This window comes from Emys orbicularis, chromosome 13, assembly GCF_028017835.1.
Source record: "Emys orbicularis isolate rEmyOrb1 chromosome 13, rEmyOrb1.hap1, whole genome shotgun sequence".
In the NCBI taxonomy this organism is placed as follows: Eukaryota; Metazoa; Chordata; order Testudines; family Emydidae; genus Emys; species Emys orbicularis.
In genome coordinates, this window is record NC_088695.1 from 27,099,444 (window position 1) to 27,124,991 (window position 25,548).

Sequence of the window (25,548 nt, forward strand, 5' to 3'; positions counted from 1 at the left end):
AAATATGTGAGTGCTGCAGGAGAATTCAAATTCCAAATGAAAACTGAGTTAAGCACAGATCTGTGTGTCAAATGCTTCCATTAACCAGGCTCTGTGCATGTTGTTGGGGAGATATGAGGATGGGATTAGACATGGAAATAAATGCTGACTAACCTTGTGAAATTTTCTGCTGTCCTCTGTAATCCTCTTGGGAGTTGCCAGGTTTCTGGAAGATATCCCAGAAAGGATTGCAATGAGACTTGCAGGATTCGTGATGTTACATTCTGGGACATCTTCAGTAAACCAGGAATTCCCAGAAGGATTTCGCCAAGAAGAAGTGAGGGAAGAATATCAAAAGGCTGGTTGAAATGAATTTCTCTGATAAATGGCACCCCAAAGCCTGGTTAGTAGGGTCACTCAGTTCACAGATCTGTGCCCAACATCACTCATGTCTTATTGATACAAACATGGAGTTGTCTCTGACAGCAAAGAAGACAAAAAGGAAGACCAAATGTTATCTAACGAAACATACAAATCACAGCTTACAGTAAGGGCAGTAATAATGAAACTCATGGCAAATCTTCAGGAACATCTGAATGATCAACATTAATTACCCAGTTGCAAAATGGGATGAACAAAGTGTTCAACTTCTTTAAAATAGAAGAAGAAAAACAAGCAAACAAACAAAACCATATTATTTTCTGGCCAGCAGTCAGATACATTAGCTGTTTTAAAAAATTGCTGCTCTCCCACTCAAATACAAAACTTCTGACTCTTCAAACCTGTGTATCTGGGCTAGTTTTCATTTTTGCTTTGCAGTTTGCCCTTGAAAACACCTCTAAAAGTGCATGGTATTTTAAAAACTGTAATGTGCAACACATTTTGCTTTGGCTTTTCCTGACAGTCCACATGAGAAACCAATGGCCTGTGAAAAATCTAATTGGTTTGCCTAAAATAAAAATGGAAAACTAAGTTCACACTTTATTTAAATATAACACTCTCCCATTTATTATTTATTATTAATTTGCATTATCATAGCGTCTAAAGCCTCTTGCTGATTTTGATGCCCCATTGTGCCAGGCACTATACATGTGTATAATAAGAGACTAAAATCTAAATAGATAAGACAGAAAAAGGGCGGTAGAGGAAAAAGATGCTCAGAAAGGGGAGGTGTCACACAAAAGGTCACTGGAAGAGTTGGGAATAGACCCAGGTCTCCTGACTCCCCGTCCACTGGATTACACTGCCTCTCCAATCCACTATCAATTTATGCCCAGACATTCTCAATTTCTTAACAACCCTTTTGCTTGGTATCTGGGGGTTTAGTGGGCAAACCAAGGGGTTTTGCCCGCTTGGCAAGATCATTCAGGGAGTTAGATGCCCAACTACTTTCTCCACCCACCTCCCTTTAAATTAACACCTATTTTATGTTTTAGCTTGATACTAGAAGTGTGGGGCGTAGAAGCACATCCAGGGATGTTCAGCCCTGGTTGTTAAAAGAACAGTAAGGCTGCGAGACAAGCCACGTAAAGGGTGAGACAAACATGGTGTTTGTCATGAAATATCTAGGCCGCAATGGAGGCCACTTAGGTGAAACCATATCCAGGCCATCTAGGTGGCATCGCATTTTCTGCATGGGAATTTCTGGAGGTCCAGTGAAGAATGGCCTTTGTGAGTTTCCTCGCTTGCATTTATCTTCACTGTCACTGTTAGGTCACAGGTGGAGCTGTTGGCCAGAAGCACCTTTGTGTTTGAAGCGATGACTCTCTCCAGCTCTGACACAGAGTTGTCCATGCCTTTGTGACCTCCCAAGAGGTTATTGTAATGCACTCTACACGGGACCACCCGATGACTACACACAAGCTGCAGCTGGGGCAGAACACAGGAGCCTGTTTACTCAGCTGTGCTGGCTCTGAGGAGCATATTCCATTGATGCGGTGAAGATTCCACTGGCTGCCTGTTCACTGCCAGTTGCAAAGGGAGGGTTGATTTTGAGCTATAACACCCTATGCAGTTTGGCTCCTACCAATGTCACAGCAGTTGATCAGCTGGTTGGCTCTTGCTTAGGGTGTCCTTAGGGTTTCTAGAGTTGAATGGCCGGAGGGCATTTTCAGCGGCAATCTTATGGCTGAAGAATCTACTTCCCCTCACCGCCTTGTCTGAAGAGCCAGGATCTGTTGACCTTCAGGGCACAGTGCAAAGCCCAGCTGTTTGCTCAGGCTCTTAGATGAGAAGCTGATGGTGAAGTATGTTTGTTTGGTGAGGGTTGAGTCTCCATTTAGCGTGGCCTTGGGGAGCTCCTGTTGGATTGTGTTAAGAATGCCATGTACGTGCCCCCAGGGATGATCGTGGTGCTGTATTTTTAACCATCAAGCCGTAAATATGAAATGTTTGGTTTTTTTCTTTTTCCAACCTCCAGACTTACGGCAAGAGTTAGCTGTCCGAGAAAGGCAACAGGAGGTCACCAGGAAGTCTGCTCCTAGTTCTCCGACTCTAGATTGTGAAAAGATGGATTCTGCTGTCCAGGCATCTCTCTCTTTGCCTGCCACGCCTGTTGGAAAAGGATCAGAGAATAGCTTTCCTTCCCCAAAAGGTATGCCGTGCAGCAGGGGTGGTTGTGTGGGAACACGAAACTGTGCTGACAAACAGCACTCCCACCAGCTCGGTTCCACTGTGGCACTCTTGGGTAAAGCTAGGAACATATAGGCACCAAGTACTCTGCAGCAAGTTGTGCCTAAAAGCTGCATCTCCTGCAGCCCGCTAGAAATTCTGGGGCAGCTTCAGGTAAATTCAGGAGTAGAGTTTTGAATTAATATGGAAGTGACTCAGCTCTGCCTTTGGGTTTAATTTGATATTGCGTTCAATTTTCTTTACCCTGCCTTTGAGTATTCAGTGTGCTGCAGATTTTTGCACTGACAATGCAAAAGAGGACGGGCGAGGTTGGGTATCGTGGGGAGACAGTCTGAGATAGTAGGATAAGCAATCACTGGATCTTTCTGCTAAAATGACCACCAGAGAAATAGGTCACAATGCTGATCATTTAAACTAAGTCTCCGAGTGACTGTGTGATGAGATGCTGCAGGCAGTGCACACCTCTGAGCTCCTCTTCCCATTGCAGATTCTGGGAGACAGCACGGCACTGGTTTACACTCCTTTCACGTGTGGCAGGCTGCTCACAATGATAAGGGCTAATACCATAATTTAAAAACATAAAAAAGAAGCTGATTCCACAGCACAGCTCTGTGGCAAGGGATGCATTGTGCAGCCAGCTCCGCAGCTGGGGACTGCACAAACCCTTGTTATAGGCAGAGTGTGGTGAAAGCAGACAGCTGGTATAAATGAAGCTGGTTGTCCCACAGTGTGTGTATTATAGGGGCTAGCAGCATGGGAGGCCATGCTGGGGTGGAATTTTAGATTTCCCCTTTCATGCAGAAGTTAGTTTATTGAATACGCTATTTTAAACTTCTGAGAAGCAGCCCATATAATGAAGTGCATTTATGTTTGCAGCTATACCAAATGGGTTTGGTACCAGCCCCCTAACTCCTTCTGCTAGAATATCGGCACTGAACATTGTGGGGGATCTCTTACGGAAAGTCGGGGTAAGTGCCTTGTCTTATAGGACCCACATTTTTGCTGTGATCGACCCGAGCTTTAGGACTGTTTGCTGCCAGTTGCAGTCGTGTCAGTCGTGCCTAAAAGGGATTGTGGGGCCATGCCTCTGCACAGCCCCGCTTTAGCCTTTGAGATATCTTTCACATCATGCTCTCGGAGTGCTGCACGTGTGATTGGGGGGCCTTCGGTCAGAGAGTCCCAGGTGTAAACAAGGGATTGGGATTCCAAGTACTACATTGGGGTGCTGGGGTTGGCGTTTTGGGCAAGAACGTATAGTGTGGGCATCCAACTGTGGGACTGGGCACCCGAAACGGATTGCTCACATTTGAATATTGAGCCCACAGGATCACACCAGCTCTCTCTCAAGGGGCTGCAAGTCTCATGCCTAGGCACGGTGCAGATTGACCTTCCCTGGCGTGGCGGGCGTAGTGTGCATTCCAGCTGTCTGAGCCGCTGCCCCTCTCTCCCCAACCCCCTGCAGCTGTTTTAAAAAACCAAAATAACCAGGGAGCCCTTAGATAAAAGAGTGACAAAGCGCAGAGCAGTTTCCGATCACACTCATTTCTCAGATTTGTACGCGGCCTATGTGAGGCTGGTGAACAGGCAATAGAATAAGCCAAGAGAGAGCCAAATATTCCCCACGGTGCAGTTGGTAGGGAAGTGAAATGTTTGAGCTGTTAAACGGATTACAACTATAAGTGGAGGAGAAATGCTTTAAACATCTGCTGCTTGGAGCGCCGGGCTCACCAATATAATGAGGACATGGCTGTACTTGCTTTGAGTCATGAAAAACTTGTTAGTATGCTTATGCCTCAATGCACAGTGTCAAGGTTTCAAGCTACAGCCAGGACACGGTTGTGTCTAAGGTTAGAATCTAGCCCTTGGGGCTGATTTTCATCCTTCTCTTTTGCTTAATCTGCTGTGAATAGCATTAGCCACAACCAGGGAAATCATTTTAGCAAAGGTAAAATTAAAAATCCAGTTGTTGCCTGTGAGCTTCTGGCTAGTTAGGGCAGGCAGGAGTAAGAATCAGTGTGGGTTGTAGAGGAGTTTATTTGGAATCAAGGAGCTTTCTGATTATTCTGAGAGGACTGGAGCCCAAGAGTAAGCAGACATCTTTCCCAGCCCACCCTTAGAAACCCAGCCCACCCACTGTGTAAAGTCCAAACTCACCCCTGTCTTTATGAATAGTAAGAAAAAGATTGGCTCAGAACTTCTTCTTGGGCTTGGCTTCTTCTAGGGGTTCCTCCTTCGGGACTGCTCAGCCCACACTCTAGATCCCCTCTGTCCCACTGAGAGCCTCTCTCATCTCCCTTACATCTGGGTGGGTAATGAGTCACTTGCCTCAGTGAACCAGCAGAGCCCACCTAACGCTTAAACCTCCAGCACGAAAAGTAGGGTCTCATCCTGTGCTGAATGCACCCCAAAGTGAGGTTAGCTGGGGCTTTCAGCACCTTACCTCTTCTTAGTATTACCGCTCCCCTGTCTGTTTATTGGCTCTGGTTAAAAACCCAGATTCCCCCAGTAAGGCTGGCCTGCTGTGCAGTGCTGGCTGTTGTCTTTGCTTCTAGGTTGTCACAATGTCAATACATCTGTTCATCTGCTCCTGTACTCTTGCCATCCCTGCCTTTGAGCTACATAAGCAGGACTTGAAAATCTGACCAGACCCGTTAGCCAGAGGCTGATAGGGAAGAGCAGTGGCTCGGGCAGTATGCTGGTGAGAAGCACAGCTTAACTTGCCACACAGACACACAGCTCCTGGGGAGGGATTGGTGCTGGGATTTCTATCAGGGAGCTGCTCTTGACTCCTGCTTAGGAGAGCCCTCTGTCCCATCAACTGCCGCTTGAACCACACCCGGGCCCACTCAAGCGACAGGGTAAGGTGCATTTTCTGCTGTGGGTGGGTGGGTATCTCCACTCCTTCTGACAACCCTCGTCCTCTCCATTCTGACTTGTCCTCTACAGTGAATAGCTCCAGTATCTGCCGTCACTGTTGCTCTGTTTTCCCAAGCAGTAGCAGCAGAGTGAAATTAATCCTGATTCTTGTCAGTTTCACAGCTGCCTACAAGGTTCTGAAGAGCAGTGGTGAAAGCTAGGGGAGCCTGGTCAGCTGCTTGGGGAAGCTGGGAACAGCATTGGGGCAGGGTGCTGCCTGCAGGTTCAGGAAGATGCTGCTGCAGCAGTTTACATTTGGAGACCAATTTTCAAGAGCTGAGCATCCAGCAGCTCCTGTTGAGAATGGGCCGCTTTATTTAGGTGCCTAAATGGAAGCTGATCTCTTCGGGAAATTTCCCCCCTCAAATGTGGATGCTGAGCACATTTGAGAACTTGGCCCAGCGTTCCCATTCTGAAGGTTTTCTTTGCAGCCATAACTGCTAAAAGCATTAGCTTTGTTACAATGAAGCTTAGCTTGTACTGAAGTTCATCACATTGGCCCCCTGCTCACTAGTGGCCAGTGGCCATTTCAAGTCATGTAGTGGAGAAGAGCTCTTTGTTCTAACAGCTGTACCCTCTATTCCTTCCACAGGCCTTAGAATCCAAATTAGCTGCTTGCAGAAATTTTGCAAAGGACCAGGCTTCACGGAAATCCTACATTTCAGGCAACGTTAGCAGCAGCCTGATGAGCAGCAACGGCACCAAGTTCTCTCATTCAGGGCATACGTCTTTCTTTGACAAAGGGTGAGTTGGGATTGACTTGTTTTTGGCTTAAAAGGAGATGGCTTTCAGGGTCACTTTTTAAACAGACACATCTTTTCTCCACTCACTTTTAGCCCAATAGAACATTTGTCTTATAGATAAAACGTAATGTGGGTTAGACCCTGCGGGAACAGTGGCAGCCAAGGTTACAGTGCTGACCTCTACTAAGCAAGGAGAAAAAACAGCTCTACTGCTTAAACCCTTCTCTTGACTGGTGGAGGTTACTGCTGTTGCTTGTTTCTCCCACTGCCTAGTTTCCTGGCCTGCTGCGTCCCATGGTAATTCCAAGCCCAGGCAGCAAAACAACAATGCTAGTGAGTTGGAATGTGAGCGTAAAAAGAATGTCAAGTGACTAGTGTTGGAATTACCATAGTTACCACGTTGCTCCTTTCGGGGGGGAATGCGTTCTCTGCAAGCCTGGAGATTCCCCTCAGTCAGAGTGGCCTAGTGCAGGCAGCAGACTCCCACCTGGGGTGGGGCACGGCTTGCTTTGATTTCCTCTTCCTAGGGGAAAACGAAAATGGCATTAGCCCCTTCGAGCTAGCTGAGTCTGGGCTCCAGCCATCAAATTGTTGCTGTGTTGCGCATCAGCCCCTGGGGCTCAAATCCTTCTATTCCTTGTTCATGCAAAGCTCCCTTTGACCTTCATGCCTTCAGGCCTGAAGTCAGAGCTTCCACTTTGTGATGTCGAGGAGCAAACACTGGAGGAGCACCAGGGAGGTTTTCCCCCACTGTATGTGCCACTGACCCCTGCACTGGGGTGCCAGGCAGAAGTAAGAGCAACTGTGCGGCAGAGAGCATTTCTCCTGTGTTTGTAAAGTGCTGTGCATCTGTGATGCACGCCGACAGTGCTGGAATAATCGTCATTGGTCACAGTATTAATACTCTCTTCAGTACTACAGTTTTCCATAACCCTATGGCACATGCTCTTTAACGCTAATATTACAGACCAAGGGGTTGGTGTTCCTCTTTAACTTGCAACAGTAAATTCCTCTTAGGGTGTTAAACTGACTGTTAAAATTCTAGAGTGCCACTGTCAACACTGACATTTCAGTCTTTGCAACCTCTGTGCTCAGCTGCAGTGTTGCTGTGTGGCCGGCAGAGTAGGCCACATCCTGGAAACTACCATGTGAAATCTTTAGCCAGAACCTGGTTGCAAATAAATAAATAAATTAATTCAATGTTGTGCAAATCAAAGAGCCTTCCACTTGGTTTGCACGATGCCGACCTATTGATTAGCAGCACACCACCACAGTGGTACTCACGCTTGCAATTCATAGCCTAGATTCCAGGTGCAAACTCTTAAGAAAGCTGATGGGGAAGGATTAGGCTTAAGATCCCAGCATTGCTACACTGCCTTGTGATGTGACAAGTAAGCTGGTTGCCGTGTGTGTGGGGGGGTGTCACTGTTAATTATCCAGATTATCATTGCACTGCCTAAGTGGGTTGGTTGTCTTCAGTTAGAAGCAGGTTGTCTCTGGGGAAAGTTTAAAAATCCAGCATGTTAATAATGGACACCTAAGGAGGTTAGAAGTATCACAGAGTGAATGTAATTGACAGATGAACGTGCATGCAAGACGGCGGTTTCTACACAGCCCTGACCTCCTCCTCCTCCTTCCCCCTCTCTGTGCCACATATCTCACTTCCCATGAGATTCGTACCCTGGCATCCCACTCTTCACACCTGCTCCCTCCCTCCCCTGTGCTCCTCCCTTGAAATGGGTGTGTGTTGGAAGCTTGGGGCAGCACCTGTGCTCCATCCACATCTCCGCTATTGCTATGTCGATCCTATGTATTTTGTCTACGCATTTAAGCCACAAAGTACTGTGAAATGAATGAGGTCAGCCCTGTTGTGCCTACACACTGCAGCACAAGATTAGCCTCTAGCCACGTCACTGTGTCCCCCCAGCGGTGTGCAGCACCCGCTAGGGCTTTGTCCATGGCTTGCTGTGGTAGCTAGGCACAAAGGGCTGAGCTGAGGCATGCCCTCTCTTCTCCCCTCTTCTCCTCCTTTCTCTCCAGCCCCTGTACTCTTCTCCCTGCCCCCAACTGTCGTTGGAGCCTGAAACAGCCTCGTGTGCCCGTAGACCCGATCCAATCTGCTGCTGCTGCCTTATGAACAGCCTATTGTTGGGTGGTGGGATTGTGACAGAGGTAACTCAGCCAATCATTATAGTACCGTTTCCTTTGCAAATTGCCGTTCTGTTGATTACAGTGTTTGACAAGTCCTTCATCTCTCCTTGGCAAGCAGAGCTGTGCAGGCATCTATAGAACGGGCTGGGAGGGACCCTCGGCCTGGCCGGCTCCAAGCTTTAGGAACAATGCAATTAGTGGTATCATGCGGGAGATACACAGGAGCAGCTGGGCTTGTGGTCTAAGATCAGGAGAGCTAAGAAGGTTCCTAATGCGTCAAGATTTTAAAAGCTCCAGCAGAGCATTAGCCCACGTGCCGGTGTAAGATTAGTTCCCTGCAGAATCTTGTTCCTTCACAAAGGCAGCGTTCCTGTCCAGACCCCAGGGGTCGCAGAACAGTCTGGGGAACTCCAGCTGAGTGCGTCTCTTTTCTTCCTTTGAATGCCTCTGAACCAGGAAGTACAGCTGGGGATCCTGCTCGTTTGAGAAACCTGGGTTCAGATCCACTTTGGGAAACAATTGACCACAACAGTGATCAGCTTTGCTATAGAGGCCTGAGAATAGCAGGATTGAGGTGCACTGACAAAATTGTGTGGGCAAAGCTTTGCCCACTGCCTGTCTGGGGTACACCTGGCATTAACTCGTTGTTAACCCCCACTGCTAAACTCACCGCGTTAGCTGACATATATCCCCAGTTAATCCAAAGCAATGGAAAAAACATCTCTTTAGCCATAAACTGGGATTTCAATTGGAAAAGCCCTCCAGCCCAACCTTAACTAGATCACTGCCACTGCTGTCTACAGAGATACTCTACCCTGGTGAGGATAGTGCATGGGGATGAGAATAGTGTTGCTGTTCATGAACGCTCCATAGTCCATCTTTCTCAGAATGTCCCCCAGGAAAAGAGATCCAAGTCTCTGGAGTCTGCTGCGTTCCAGGGAACTCTAATGACAGGTGAGTGGCGTAAGGCACAGATTCCTTGTGTTCAGGTTACTTGGCTATTTAGTTGAGGGGAACAGGTGGAATTTGGTACATAGGTTGTCATTGAAGTAGGTCCGTTAAGCTGTCTCTTGCAGAGTAGGTTAGCAGTGTTTGTTCACGGATGTTTAGCTGAGTTCTGGTTGGGTTTAACTCCGTTGCGTTTCCCCCGTTTCTACCCTCCAGGTGCTGCTGTCTGAGAATTTCCCTTGTACTGTTTACATAAACTGTTTCCATTTTCCTCCATCAGGCGTGAAAAGGTCGTATTCCCCACACTGTTCATGGGTAATTGGATTCATTTGGAGTGATGAGCTGCATGCATTGCATGCTTGGAGCTGGAGAATAACCAGTAGTCAGTTCTACTCACTGCACGGGGCTAGCGCCTCTTAGATTTATGATCTAATAGTCCATTAGTGAAACCTTAAGGCCACAGTTTTTGTCTGATCACAATCTCTCTCCCATCATTACATCAGACAAAGTGTCCTGGTATCATGTGACCTTTTTCAGACTCAAGAATGGGAAATTGGGAATTGAATGCAGCTTGTGCTCTCAATACAGTTAGAGATGCATGCCTTTGACTGAACCGCACACACTGGTTTTGCTTTATACTGGCCTGTATTATATCACTGCAGATAAAACTTCCCACTCCTCTAGTGTCCTTCATCTGAGGATCACCAAGCACTTTCTCAAATGTCAGCTCATTAAACTTTACACCACCTTGTGAAGCAGATAAGTCTTATCCCTGTTTTATGGATGGGGAAACAGGCACAGAGGTGAAGTGACTTGCCCAAGTCATGAGTAAGTGGCAGAGCCAAGAATAGAACCCTGCCAGCTCCCTGGCTCTGTAACCCTCCCGGGCTCCTTCCTAGGTGTGTATGACCTTGACGGGGTGGAGGGGCTTGTCTTCCCATGACCTGAGTGCTATGCTACCCAGTGGGTCTCCCAAGCCAGGCAGGTCAAACCAGGGGTCAGACTAAGGAGCAATCCGCTGGTCCTCCAGGTTGTGGAGTGGGGGTTGGGGATAAGGTTAACACCCTTATCCTGTAAAAATACAGTTGTGAAGAAAGTCTCAAAGAAGCCCTGAAAACACACAAATGATCACAGGGTTAAAGGGACCTGGTCTCCAGCTGTTGTTGCTAGTCCCTGTTGCCGCTCCCCCAATGTCTGCCAGTGTTACGCTGTTCAGCATTTGCTGCACAGCAGACACCGAATCGGCACCTTTTGCACAAATATCTGGAACAAAGTCTTGGCCGTTGGCTAAGCAAAGGGGCTTTACAGCATCACGCGAAAGCCACTGAGCAATGGCCGGGGAGTCTCTGATGCTCTTAGGGCTGTTGCAGTTGTAGGCTCTGAGATGGGATCAGGATGTCCTGGGAATAGTGTCTATCCCCAGGCAAACCCGATCACTCTCAGCAGGGCTAGCATGTCTACAGAGACCATCTGGATGTTTATATGGACGCTTCAGTCAGATTGTCTGTCTGTTTTTGAAGGCTCTTGAGCATCCCCTTGGGAAGGATGTCAGGGAAAATGGTCGATTCCTTTTGATTGAGTCTTAATCTGGCGCAACGTGCGGACCCTAAACTGGCTGCATGGATGGACTTGGGGGTTCGGAGGTGGGTCAGGAGCTTGGAGATCTGGGCTCTATTCCTGGCTGGGCCACAGACTCATTTGTGCCCTTGGTCAAGTCACTTAACCCGTATGCCTGTTTGTCCATCTGTAGCATGGAGATGCTGGTCTAGCTCACAAGGGTTGTGAGGATTAATTTGCTATATTTGTAGAGCACTGAGCGATCGATTCCCCCAAATTAAGGTGCTGTGTAAATGTAAAATATTGCTTAAAATGCAGATTAACCAGTGAGGAAATACATGATAGGATAGGAGAGAAGTTGCCAAATCAAAGGAAGAAATGAATAGCCTAAGATCCTGAATCCATCCCTGTTACCTCAGTCTGTCCGAGATCACTAAGGCCTAGCTTTCCAAAAGGAACTAGGGATTTTGGGTACCTGACAGGAGCCTGACTTTCAGCCACCGCCCTCGGACAGTACATCTGCACAGCAAAGCTCCCAACCTGGGTAGAGAGACTTGTGCTGGCAGAGTCTGCACGGGTGTGCTAGAAATAGCAGTGTGGTGCTAAGGCTTGGGCTCGTCACCTGAGCTCAGACCCAGGGGGATGGGTGGCCACCTCGAGCCTCTGCTGGGGCTGCAACATCCCCACCGTGATTTTTAGTGTACTGGTGCGAGCCCTGCCAACACAAGTGTATTGAGCCAGGCTGGATGGTCACTCCCAGCTGCAGCATTGGCATCCTCTGAAACTCAGGCTCCTGGGATGTCTTCCATGGGGCCCTCGGGCTGGTCGGGGAAGAACTAGAAATGCAGCGGGACTCCTGGAAGGTTTTGGTGGACAGCACTTGCTCACACGTGTCCTGCGCTGAGTAGCTTGAGGTCTCACTGACCTGCACTCACTGAGTGCAAACTGCTCTGGGAGCATCTCAGAAGCTAGTCTGAAAAGAAGGATCTAAAGGGCAAATGTGAGACCCGATGGGTGTCTTGTCAGTAAGAGAGGATGGATTGGAGGGGTCAGGCACAATATGCAAGCACCGGTCTGCTCACTTTCACTGGTGGTATTACGACTGTTTGTGATCAGCACAATATTTTAACTTAAAACGAACACGAAGGGGGAATGTGTTCAAGACAGTACAGATGGATATGGTCTCGGTGCTCTTAGCTTAAACACCAACTTCTGGTATCTTCACAGTGGTTGCTAGTTTTTGGAGCCGTTCTTTGTGGCAGTCTTGTATTCCGTCAGCTCTGTGTGAATCAGAGCAACAGCGTTACGTTTATTTCTATAACAAGATCCAGCTAGGGCAAGCAGGGTCTGAACAATGCCATGAGAACCAGTTCCTTGCTAATCCTTGGAAAGCTGCTCTATATATGTTGCCATACAAATATTTTAGTTATCAGAAGTTCTAAAACCTGGAAGAGCTCCTAAACAAGAGCCGGAGTGTTTGCCTCTTAAGCGGAAAGCAGAGTTTATATGTACAGGACTCACCTTTGGTGTAATGTAAAGACTAGTTCTCCATCTTGCTCAGTATAGTATATTGGTGCCTTATCAGATACTTATCGTTCATATGCCACGCTTGCTTCTAAGCTAGCCAGTTAATCAGTTTTGCATTTGTTAACCAATGTCAAGATTGTGTATAAAGATACAGGCATTCTTTCTCAAGTCTCACCAATGCCTTGGCATAGAGCAATCCATGGAGACTGTCTGATTCAGTTTTTACAGATTCAGAAAGAGACCAGGCACAAAGAAGAACAGAAGGCAAAGGACTAGACTCCCAGGCTCCAGAGTGCAGCTGATGAGTGTGTAGAAAGGCAAATAAAGACTTGGCAGGTTTCCATATCCAGTACAGAGTTATCAATAAACACACCTGTCAATCCAGCTGGGCTCGACGTCATCATCTTTTGCAGAACTCCCAGAAAGGTGTCCCAGTAGATGTCAGATCTTTGAAGGTGGGGCTTGTGCAATTGTCCAGAGACACCTTGGCCAGCAGGCAGGGAAGGTGGGACGTCAGGTTTCCACAGCAATGTTTGAGTTCAGCTGTCCTCATGCAGAATGAGCTTTTGGGCGTTAGTTCATGTTCCTAGAAAAACAATGACGTCCCTGTGTAGCGTGGACGTGCCTGCCAGCCCAGCAAGCCCAGATACAACTAATAAAACACGGTAGCAAAGGAAGGGCAGCTGGGGCACCCCCGAAATGTATGTCTTGGGAGCTACCGCCAGCCAGGCGAGTTTGGTAAGGGTGTCTGTCTCTCACACTCCACCCCACAGTGCCTGCCACTTGCTGCGCTGTCTTGAAATGCATTTGTCCTATCCCAGCCTTCCTCTGTACCCTGCTCTGAGATGTGATGGCCAAGCCAGCTCGGTCCCATTGTCTCCAGGAGTAGTTTGATCTGGAGATAAACTACTACTCAGCCTTCACTCAGCGCTCAAAAGATTTGCGGGGTCTTGAGCTGAATAATGTTTTTAGCGTGCCTAGAAAAACGCAGGAATTGCCAGAGCAGCTCAGAGCCAGGGTCCATCCCTGTGCCCTGCCTCTGACAGTGGCCAGCCAGATGCTCCATAGGAATATGTATGCACCCTGCAGTAGAAGGTGGAGGATAATCTGCCCCCACATTAGGTCTCCTCCTAATCCCACAGAGAGTCTGACACCCTGACGCGTGAGGTTTAATGGCTCTTCTAAAGATGCTAGCACTGCGCCATGGTTTAACGGGTCCAGGTGTTCACTAGGGTAAGGGAGCCAACCTATAGTACGAGCCGGACCCCTCCCGAAGCACCTTTTCCCAGCTAGAGGCCATCGCCAATAGCCATGGCCGTGTCGCCCTGACTCATAGGGCATGCCGAGGAGCTCCTACCCCCACTCTCTTGTTCTAGTCTCTGCAGGGGCGGGACAGGTAGTGCCAAACCTCCCCATGTAACAGGGCATTAGCAGGGAGTTGCAGACATTCATGGACTTGGGAGCTGAAGCCCATCAGATTTCCTCGAGGTCGTCGCCTCCCACCCTCACTTCCGGGAAGGGCAGAGGGGGAGTTAGGGTCACAGGCCAGCACGGCCTGCTGCCTCTCGATGTGGCTGCTGGCAGAGCTAACGGAGTCAGATACTCTCCTGATGTGGATAAGACTCACCCCCAGGTGTTGTAGCTCCCGCCCGGAAGCCGCCTTCCCCTTTAATGTCCTGCAAAGCCAGGGACAGCTTGGCTCAGTTCTGGCACCAGTGATTCGTTTGGGCTCTGCCACATCAACAGCTCATCTGCCCAGGACGATGCACTGTCAGGGGGCTTCTGGGCCTTGCTCAGCTACAGCGGGGAGCTCGCCGAAGATCCCCGAGGAAATGGCAGGGCAGTACAGGGCACCAGTGGATAAGAACCAAGCAGTATTAAAAGGGGGCAGCAAGCTGCTGGGGAAGGTCTGCTTTGGAAAGGGCCCTGAGTGCTGCTGAGAGCTGAATTCTCCCATGCTGGCAACCGTTCGCGTGCTGACCATAACGCACTGCAGCAGTAATTCACTGGACGAAGCCAAATTGGAGAAGTTTGCATTTCCCAAGCCTGCAGAGCTTTGTCGCTCAGCCCTTCCGCCGGGCACAGATCGAGAGGGGACTCTCTGATGTTTCCCCTCCTTCACATGCCAGCATTTTCCCCAGAGGGCTGCATCCTGCCTGCTAGATGGCAGACTGACTCCAGAGCATCTTCCCACGCAGCGAGAGCTAGCCATTCTGGGGAGTGTTGCGTGGCTGCAGTTACGGGCATGGCGTAACTGGCCATCCATAATGAATGTGCCTCACGAGATTCAGGTGCCTATGTGTGAGACAAGGACAGAGGCAGCGTGGTCGAGTGGTTGGAGCGGAAGTCTGGGAGTGAAGAGAGCTGAGCCCTAACTGCTGCTGACTCGCTATGTGACCTTGGACAAGTCACTTTCCATCTGGAATCCAGCCGGGTTTCTTGTGTGGAGCGTTACCCGCTGGTTTTGTTCCCATGCTCTGCGTCTTCTTTCATTGCTAACCCATCCCCTGGCTTTGTTGGGTTTGCTGTTGAGCTGACAGGGTTGTAAGAGCCCTTTTACGCCAGTCTTGGCTGGACACTGAATAACCCTGGCTTTGAGTTGAAAGGTGAGCAGATCATCTTCCCAGCCTGGGATTTTCACAGTGCTCCAACCAGCAATTTGCTGGCTCTTAGAAAAACTCAGTCCCGCTACTGTGACTTCCAAAGCGGGCAGAGCCGTTAGCACCTCAGCAGGAGTCTCAGGGCAGTTTGGTTGAACCCAGGATCATAACATTTGCCAACTCAGTTCAGAGTATTGGTTGTGGCCAATCTCTGTAGTGCGGTAGGTGAAGAGACCTCTTAGACGAACCACCCCAGAAGGAGAACACCCTGCGAGCCTTGAAGAGGAGCTGGTTGATCTGAGCAGGGGATGTTGGAAATGCTTTGATCCTCGGCGTTTCTCCAGGAGTGGCCTCGTTCCCGGTGATGATCCTCGTCCCGTTTATTGTAGCCAAAATTCAGCTATTTTTACTTCAGTCAGGAGAGAGCAAAGCCCTCGTGTTTTAAGGCACTTTGTCCCTCCCCCTCCTGCCCTAACTCAGCAAGTTGCAGGAGCTGCTTCCTGTCCAGCGGTAGTTTGGAATCAAGTTGGTTTTATGGCCCTGCAAATTGGGACATGCTGTGAAGATGTAATTCTGCCCCTAAGACCCCATCAGTGGGGGATTGTGTGTCACTCAGCCATGTTGTGTATTAACTCTTTTGAAATTCCATTATGGTAACACTTGAAATGTAAAGCACAAAGGTCAGGAAATTAAAACGCAGGTTCTCGTGATAACATTACCCCTGGCTGCACTGCACATCTTGCATATTTCATGTTACATCCCGGTGTATGTTAATGTAAATACCAATCCACTTAAACAGCAGCCTGGGGACCGAAAACATCTGCCATCCCCATTGGAGCAGGGTGTATATGGCGAGGAAAACTTTTTCTTGACTTTTGAATATTTAAATTGGTAAATTGATTTCCCTGGAAGTTTTTTTTTAACCAAGAGAGACGATCACAGCTGTTCAGTTTGCAAACACCTCCAGTAAGAGCTGGTTAGAGGTTGGTGGAGTTTCCAGCTCTGGCAGTGTACACGGGAACATCCCCGGCTCATTCCAGCACTGCTTAGAAAGTTGTTAGAGCCTCTACAGGGTCATAAAGAATCTTTCTGTGCTGATACCTGTGCACGGAGACACTTGTGTACGTTGTGGGTTTTCCAGACAGACGACAGCTATGATACTGACTTGGCGTCACAGCTGGCAAACAGTGTGACACCCAACGGAGTAATGATTGCCACTGGCTGTGGACTAACCTGCACGGTGACTCTGTTTTAGTTCTGCAAAGAACGATGGGGCCTTTTCCTCAGCGAGTGTGAACGCCGTCAGTGCTAAAGAGCAGCCATTCTTGAGCTGGGGGGGAGCTGCAGGAAACCAGCTGCTATAATGGTATTATCCTCTACAGTGACATCAACCAATGGTGACTGTTACGGAGACTTGACTCAGCCCCTGGAGCAGACAACCACCCTGTCGATAGAACTCTCCAAATTCTTCCCTCCCCTGATCGCTATGCAATGGGTCCTCAATGGCCCCTTTCAGGAAGCTGCCAAGGCTAAGGAAAGCTGGATGAGGAACCCATTGCCACTGAATCCCCAGGATCTTCAGTAATACCAGAACCTTCAGACTCTGGGTGTTGGCCCGTCACGTAACCCTGCCCTGGGGAGCTCTGAAACTGACTGTGGCTCTTGGAACTGAAAGATGGTCCAGCAGTCAGTGCTCTAGCCTGGCACCAGCTTCAGCGCCACCACGGGCCTGGTCTACACTAGGAAGTCAGGTCAGTATAACTGTTCACACCCCTGAGCGCCGCAATCAGAGCCTTGAGTGACACAGTTAACTCCACCTGGCCCTGGTGTAGACAGCGCGAGGTCAACGGGAATTCTCCTGCCTCTCGGGGAGGCAGAGTACCTGGGCTGACCAGCGATCCCCCTCCGGGTGGCATAGGCAACATCTTCAGCTGCAGTGTTTTCAGTGTAGACAAGCCCCCAGCCTTCCTGTGTGACCTTGGCAAGTCATTTAGACTCCATTCCCCCCTCTGTACAGTGGGGGTAGTAACGCTGCCCAGTCTCCCATGGGGGTGCGTGTGTGTGTGAGGATGAGACCAGTAAAGATTGCGAGGTGCGCAGATACTACAGTGCTGCTAGAAATAGCTTAGCTGGAGTGAGACGTTGCTGTGTGAGCCCCAAGGAAAGATTTGCCTCTCTTTCCGGAGGATGTGTAAACAGAACCTGGAGCTCCATGTAGAACCTCAGTCCAGCGCCATAAATTGATGAAGATCCAAACTAGGAGAGAACTGGCAGAGCCTGGTCAAATAAAAGCCACTCCAGGACATGTGTGGAAAGTGCCAGCCTGGAGCAGCTCCCACTGTAAACCTCTGTGGTTGTTTCCTGACACACCAGAGAAAAGCTTCTCCCCACTTTCCCGGCTGATGTCAGCTTTGCAGAGGGAGCCCCTCCAGCTTCTTAGAGCTCACAAGCAAATGACTGCCGGGTGGTGTTAGATGGCGCCTTTGGGCTTGTCTGCACAAACACTGACTGCGCAGCAAGCCGGGCTGGGCCTCTATCCCGCGCTAGCAGGCCATGCACAATGTGGACCCTGCTGCTGCACACTCCCAGTTCCCTGTCATGCTTGGTCTAACTCGCTTTGAACCGGGCTGGGAATAATGCGCACTAAGCGGGAGCACAGTCCACTGGGACAGTTAGTGTGTGGCAGGCGGTGCAGGATAGATCTACACCCTGGCTTGTCATGAATTAAACGTTTATGCAGACAAGTCCTTTTACATCCTGCCCTGTCTCCATAGCAGAGAGCGCCGGATGGGAAATCTATGGACCAAGACCTAAGGGGCCAGAGCCCCCGCCAAGAGAAATTTGCTCTTTATAGCAGGCAGTAGCAAAAATATGACGCCTTTTTAATAACACATACCGGCTGCTGCCTTAACTAACCCATCAGGCTTTGTGTGTGTGTGCGCACTGCTCCCCATTACTGGATGGAATCAGACCCGCTCTGCTGTGTCTCATATACCCTTGTATTGCTGACAGCTGAAAAAGATTCTCCTTTGGAGCCAGGGAGCTCTAAGTTCTATCTCCTCTGCTGTGTGCAGTTCGGGGTGGCCATGGCAGGCAACACAGTGACCACCGTGCAGTTCCTGGGGCAGTACATTTGTTACAGGGACCCCTGAAATATAAATGCTGCTTAGAAAATACCCAGCTGTTTCCCTGGGAAATAGAGTCTGGAAGCAAGAGCTAAACCAAGGGGCAGCTCTGCCTATAGGCTTTAGCTGTCCCAGCCTGCTGGCTCCAGTGAGCCCATGGGGAGGTGTGATGCTTGAGCTGCTTGGTTCAGATTGTATCTGATGTACAGATCTCTTGGTTGTGAGGCCGTGGCCCAGTGAGTGTGTCCAGTAGCTGGGTAACGTTTTGAGTGCCTGGCGCTGGGAGCCTGTTAACAATGGGATGGTGCATGCTCCCAGTGCCTGGCACTATGGCCCTGCGGCTCCCCAGTGGGCAGGGAGAGTTTCTCTCACAGTGGGATGTAAAAACCCTGGGCAGGAGGAGCCCAGCCTGCTGGAGGCTGATCCTGACTCTCTGCTTAGGGCTCCCATTCAGCACAGGACTTGCATGTGTGCATAATTTGAGTCGTCCCATTGATGCCTGGAGCTCAGGAGCATGTGCTGGGGCCTGTGCCAAAGAGAGGCCTGAGTGACAGGCGGTTGGCTTGCGGAAGAACACCCACCCTCCCGCCTTAGCTGGCTAGCTCCCAGGCCTGGCACGTAGCCCTTTGTTGTTGCGGCCCTCAGCATGTCTAGGAAAGCAGCTGGAAGGAGTCGGGCTTCCACCTTCCAGCTGCCGCGTGGGGTGGGGATGCAGGTACATCGGCCACAGTGTATTGCTGTATTCCTCATTTACTAGCCTCTCTTGTCTTCTCGCTCTTTAGGACAGTAAACGGCTTTGACCAAGGCCCCCCTCCGGGCATAGGATCCTCCAGACCCTCATCAGCGCCAGGCATGCTTCCTCTGAGCGTATGAACAGCCAGGAGGACTTTGAACCAACCCTTTTCTCAAACAGGAGCCCCCCCAAGAAAAGAACTGCTTCTGAGTCCTTCCTATTAGCACCCCCTGCTGGAACTCAGCCTGCATTGCGGAGCAGCATTGGAGCCGGCCCGCTGCCTGGAGGAGTCCCAGCACACGCACAATCCTTCACTCAATGTCAATACAGTTTATTTTCTCCTATTGCTGTAGTGGACGTTCTCTAACATGGTCACACTCTGTTGTGGGTCACACAAGCTGATACGTGTGTTCTGTCTCACGGGATGCAGGAGTCTCACTAGCCAACAACTGATCCTCAGCCCTTCACGTTGTACCTTTCTTAACTTAGGTTGGATAGGATGCAAACGTTGGCTGAATCTGTATTTACAGCCCCTCTTCCCCTAGCAGCCTGGCACTTAAGCACACGCAGCCACCACAGTTTCAGTATGGAGGGAACCATTTTTGAGGGATGCCAGGTACGGTTTAGATGTGTTAATCCTATTGGACAAATGCCCTGGGAAGGAGACACCTGGCCTCAAATGACTTTAACTCTCCTTGAACATTAGTGAAATGTTCATGCATCTAAAGAGTCTTGCTTTTGCTACTGTGAGACACCACTAATTGTGTTGGCAATGCTGCCAATGCAATAGGCCCCCTAAAAATGTGTGAGCATTTAGCCAGTGTTCAGATCTGTGTAATATAGAACGACTTGACTTTACAGTGCCACCAATGGGCTTCTGTGACAGTTTTGGGCCACTCTGTACCTTGTGGGTCTGCAAAGCAATGTATTTGTGCGATTCGCTGTCTCTCTCTGTGCCTCAAAGTTGTTGGATTTTAAAAAGGACACGCAAACCAGCCAGTGGTTTGGTCCATGGGTTTAAAAATCTCCCTGTCCAGTCTAGTCCATCCCACCTCATTTGGCTTTGTGGATTTCATTTGTAAGAGCCAACTGATTTATTTACAAATGCCAAGTAAAACCGTTTGCCCAAATGGAAGGGAAGGGGTGGAGGAGAATCACCACTTAATGTTAGGGGTTTGTACGTCCCTTTTTCCTGTGCATCCTTCGCTGCATTTGACTGTTTACATTTGTTTTATTGTATATAGGTTTGTAAACATAATATCTTTGCCTAAGATATTTGTACATAACTTGGGCTTTGTAGCTTTATTTATTCAGAATCTATATGGCATGTTTAAATAGGACAGTGTATCATAAGACAGTGGCGATAAAGATCATGTGGTTTAAAGAAACAAAAAGCGAACTTCCAAAAAATAAAGCTCTTTTAACATGGAACCAGTGGATTTTGCAGAAGAGAAGGTGGAGGCTGTTTTGTGGGTGATTTCGGGGTGGGCAGGTTCCTCACGGAGACGCCCACTGCGGGAAGTGAAGATGGACAAGCTGGGCTGCCATTTCAGGTGGGGTTTTGTTCATGCCACAACAAACCGGATTCATGCACTCTCAGAGACGCCTGTCACCACAATTGTATGTGAAATGTCTTTTCAGCAGTGTCTGAGCGACCCGTTGGGAGTCCTACCCTCGCTGCCCTGGGCCCTCCTCGTGGCTTTGCTGGGTTAGGAATGGACAGGGAACCCCAGGCCAGACTGGCTGCTTAATGGAGGTGGCCTGCTCTGACCGGGGGAGGTGACTGAGCTCAGGGCTGGGCTCTCGTACTAGGAAGGTGCCCAGGAGCAGTGATCTCTTGGATGAGGGGCACTTGTGTGTGTGGTATGAGGTAGAGCAGGCTTAGCTAAATGATGGGCTTGGGCCTTTAGCAGATCTGTGCCTCTGCTCAGTTTCCCATTGCTCTAGCTGCAGCAAGCTGAGCTCCCTCTGCTCACACAGAGCAGTCCGCATCTAGGAGCAAAGAGCAAGCTGTCCCACGGGAGCCTGCTGCTGCTCTTGGCTCCCCGTGGGGGGGTGGAAGCAGTGCAGGGAAGTGGATCTGCTCCTTCTGGATGGGGAGCAGAGCGTCATTCACTCACTGTGACGCTAAATGGCCAGGAATCTGCAACAGCCCTGCTGGGGTGTGCGAGTGGCCACATGCTGCTACTGCAGCTGATCGTCTGCCCCTGAAGTGACCAGGTGACATACATCCAGCCAGGGCCGGCTCTAGGATTTTTGCCGCCCTAAGCAAACACAATTTTGCCCCCCCCCCCGTTTTTTCATTACCCCACCCCTGGCCCCGCCTCAACTCCTCCCCAGCCCTGCCTTCCCCCCCCCCCCGGCTCTCAAGTCTGGGAGGGAGGGGGAGCAGCGGCGCGCGAAACAGCCGCTCGGGATCTCCCCCTCCCTCCCAGGTTTGAGAGCCTGGGAGGGATGGGGAGACTCCGAGTGGCCGCGGCGCGGGCGCCGCTTCTCCTCCTCCCTCCCAGGCTCTCAAGTCTGGGAGGGAGGGGGAGCAGCGGCGCGCGAAACAGCCGCTCGGGATCTCCCCCTCCCTCCCAGGTTTGAGAGCCTGGGCGGGATGGGGAGACTCCGAGTGGCCGCGGCGCGGGCGCCGCTTCTCCCCCTCCCTCCCAGGCTCTCAAGTCTGGGAGGGAAGGAGGGAGGGGGAGCAGCGGCGCGCGAAACGGCTGTTCCGCGCGCCGCGGCCGCTCGAGATCTCCCCCTCCCTCCCAGGCAGCAGCAGCGGAGGTGACCTAGGGCGGCCGCGGCACATTTTTAGGGGCGGCATTCTGGCGCCGGCCATGCTGCCCCTAAAAATGTGCCGCCCCAAGCACCAGCTTTGTTTTGCTGGTGCCTAGAGCCGGCCCTGCATCCAGCCCCTGGGACCCCAGGCTCTTAGCCTTCTGCTGTTGGAGCTGAGCAGAGACAGGGCTGAGCAGCTCTGTGCTGTGTGACGTGAGGGGGTTCACTGGACTGGACAGTGCTCTGTAGCAGTCTGCATTGGGGGGCTGCCCCTCCCCCTGACAGCCTGCAGGGAGGAGTCTTGCCCTGGGGCCCAGCTTCACTTAAAGCTGCTGCACTGTTTTTGCTGCTAAAAGCAGAGTGGAAACTAGCCAGCAGGCATCTGTACTTAGCCTTTGTGCTCAGCGCACTTCCCAAAGCCGTGCCCCTGATCTCAGTGCTGGGAGAGCCATTTCTGAGTGTGCCTGGCTTTGCCTGCAGCGATTATGGCTGGGCACACAGTCCCTGGGCCTGGCCCCACCAGTCCTAGTCTCTCTCCCTAAGCAGTGTAGGTTGTTGCCTTTGTAGCTGCTACTTCATAGCAGCCAGGTAGAACTGGCCTGGCAGACAGACAGACGCACACCCAGCCCAGCTCCTGTGGATGCATCAGGCAGGACAAGGCCCAGCCCAGGGAGAGGGTGATTTTCACCCTGCTGCCAGTTCCCAGCTTCCACCGGGGCTTCGCTCTGCCAGGCAGCATGCAGCAGCCCTTGCTCCAAGGGCCCAGCTCCTGTCACCTTGCCGTGGAGCCAGACCTGATGCCTCCCACCCTACGCAGCCAGGCCCTGGTCGAAGCACACAGCGTTTCCTGCTGATGGGGTTTGCCGAGGAGTCACCTGGGAAAGAGCCTCACTGTGAGCTGGATGTGTGAGAGTTGGACACAGGACCACTGTCTCCCCCCACCCCACTCTGGGCCCCAGCCTTTGGTCCTTGTGGTGGGAGGGGCTGCTCTGTGCCCCCATAGAGCCTTTGGCCTCAGCCTGCCTTGGGCTTACCTGGCCCAGAAGAGGGGAATGCCCACACAGCTCAGTGCTCTGGCAGGAGAGAGGCTGTTACCCCTTAGCTGACTGTAGGGCAGGCTGTTCTCCCAGCGCAGGCCCAGGGGCCATGCAAACACACCTCTGCACTGTGCTCGCCATGGCAACCCTAGCAGGCCAGCTCCAGTGGGCCCCCTGCCATTAGAGCAATGGTCTGTTCAGTGCATGGAGGCTTTCCCACCAGCAGGTTAATTATGGCACCAAACCCTGACCTGGGCTGTTTCCTTCACACCAGGGCAGGGCCACAAGGGATCGACACCAGGACCAGCAGCAACAGCAGCTACTTCTCCCATCCCTTGCAGTAACACTAGGCGTTGTCCTCAGAGTACACACAGACCCCAGGTTAGCCTCTCTCTAGAGTCTGGGATTTTGAAAAGGGCCAGTTTGAGTCGGTACCAGAGATTCTACAGCTCCCCCCTGCTGCTCCTGGGACACTCCCGAGAAGAATACAACAGGTGATAGATTTGCTGTTCCACGCTGGGCGTTATGATGTGCCCAGCAGCTCTGCTACTCATCCCTTACACAGCAGTTCTGCTGCCCTCTTCTGGCATGTTTTAGCTACTACAGCTCTCCAGGACCTGCAACAACTTTCTACCAGCTGAAGGACACTAGAAAGCCCTTGGCATAGGAAATGCCAGACTGCCTCAGCTCCATATCCTGTCTCTGACAACAGCCAGCGCCAGCTGCTTTAGAGAAAGGTACAAGGACCCTGCTGCTGGTAGCTGAGAGATAAATGGAAATGTTCTCTTGGGACAGGTTTAAGTGAGCTATGTACCTGGAAGTTGTGCTCACCTGTGCTTGCTGCCATACACAAATCGAGTGAGCCCTGAAGATTAACTGTCAGCTGCAGCTAGTCCCTGTGAGGTGTGGATTTTAATACCCACCACTGAGCTCCACAGTAGCTCTGCTCCCCACATTCTGCCACAGGGAATGCTTGGTTTCCCAGGAGCCAGGCAGGATCAGGGGGTTCCCATGCTGACAGAAGTGGAGTAGAGCTGCAAGCAGCACCCCTGTTCTCTCCCAGTGTAAGTGTTTATAGGCTCAGAGCAGGTGAGAGAGGGAGGGAATCAGCATATGCTCTGGGTACTTTACCTGAGCTCCTGCTGTAAGAGTTCAGTTCCAGGTCACTGCCTCACATCCTCTAGTGGGCTGGACCAGGCTAAGTGCAGCTGTTCTGTATTGGGTGCACAGTTCAGGGTGAAGCTGAGGCAGCAGCTCTCTAGGCACACTAGGCCAGGCTTGTGAGGTGCAGGGTGCCCCTGGCACTGCTAGGGGTTAAGAACCTAGTGCCTGGGAGATGCTGAGCCCCTTAGTCCACAGCCTTGGGCCTGATAAGGTGATAACTTTATTCCACACCCGTTTTACTCTGGTTTATGCCATTCCCACCCCACTTCTTGACATGTGAGATCTGGGTGGGGAAAGGACAGCACTGCTCTTTGATCAAAGTATTATCAGTGACTAGAAGAAAAGGTTGCTGAGAAAGCTTGTCCATGACAAAGATCGCGGTGGTGCAAGCAACCAAGATGCAGTTTAACGTGGCCAAGATCGAGCTTGGGAAGCAGAGACTGACCATGAATTCACAATGTGATGCTGTAGCTGAACGGGCTGATGCAATCCTTGGTTATACAAACAGGGGACTCTCAAGGAGTAAGGAGGTTTATTAGCTCTGGAGCTGGCACTGCTGTGACTCCTGGAATACTGTGGCCACCTCTTCTGTCCACAAGTGAAGACTGTTGATAAATTGGACAAGGCTCAGTGACCATCATGAGAACTGACAGATTGGGAAAAACATGCCTTAGATTGAGCTCCTGGAGTCTCTCACTATGTTCGGTTAATGGGTGATTTGATCAGTCAGCCAGTACCTACTATGGAGGGTTCATCAGTCTAACAGACAAGGTATAACGAAGATCCAATGTCTGGAAGTTGAAGCTAGACAAATTCAGACTAGACATAAGCTGCACTGTTGGTTAAATAGGGATGATGATTTACCATTGGAATAGCTCACCAAAGCTTGTGGTGGATTCTCCATCACTGGTGATGTTTCAATCATATCTTTTAGAAAAACATATTCAATCACAGCTATTGGACTTGAAGCAGGAATTAACTGTGGGAAGTCCTATGGCCTGTGTTATGCAGGTCAGGCTAGATGATCACAGTGGTCCCTTCTGGCCGTACGAGGCATGAATCCCCTCCAGACAGAATGACCCCACTTGCTGTACTCAAACTCCAGCTTGTGCAACAGGCAGCATGCCATGTTTGGAGTAAGGAAGACCTACAAAATCACCACACCAGAGCTCTATCGTAGCCATTATCTCCCCAGACAACTCCGGATCCAATTCAGAGTCCATGGCTGGCTAGCAAGGTCTCTGAGCACGGGAATCAGTGCTCGGCTCAGTTTTTGGTCCACGCATCACCTTTAAATCAGCAGGCTCTTCAGTCTTTGGCGGCTGCAACGTGGAGCCAAACGTTCTCTACATTAAGAGCAATTTTGTTCTCCACCTCTTGCTGTGCTAGTAACTTGTACTTATGAATCACTGTGTATACTGGCCAGGGCTTCAACTGCTAATGAAAACGTTATACAGGCCACATCCCATCTGGTTCCCTGCAGGAACAGGAAAGGTTTTGAATTAAATCCACCCACCTGCACTGTGGTTAGGGAACAGGGCTTTGATACATAACAGACACCTCTTTAAAGCCCATGTGCTGAAGCATTACAGGCCAGTCCTTTCAAAGGCTAATTTGCATCTAGTGATAAGACATGGGCCAGCTACAGAAATTTGTGGGGTGGTGGGGAGA

At 50.4% G+C, this 25,548-nt stretch overlaps 1 protein-coding gene across 2 annotated transcripts in view; it reads left to right on the forward strand.

Moving 5' to 3' along the window:
• The window catches only part of NDEL1 (nudE neurodevelopment protein 1 like 1), a 44,138-nt gene extending 23,803 nt beyond the window's left edge, over positions 1 to 20,335 (forward strand). For both annotated transcript variants that reach the window (XM_065415463.1, XM_065415464.1), the window contains exons 6-9: positions 2,399 to 2,572; positions 3,487 to 3,578; positions 6,119 to 6,270; positions 18,960 to 20,335. In XM_065415463.1, coding sequence (XP_065271535.1) covers positions 2,399 to 2,572; positions 3,487 to 3,578; positions 6,119 to 6,270; positions 18,960 to 19,050 — 509 coding nt within the window. In that variant the 3' untranslated portion in view covers positions 19,051 to 20,335. The remainder of the gene's footprint in view (positions 1 to 2,398; positions 2,573 to 3,486; positions 3,579 to 6,118; positions 6,271 to 18,959) is intronic.
• The last annotated feature ends 5,213 nt before the right edge of the window (positions 20,336 to 25,548 follow it).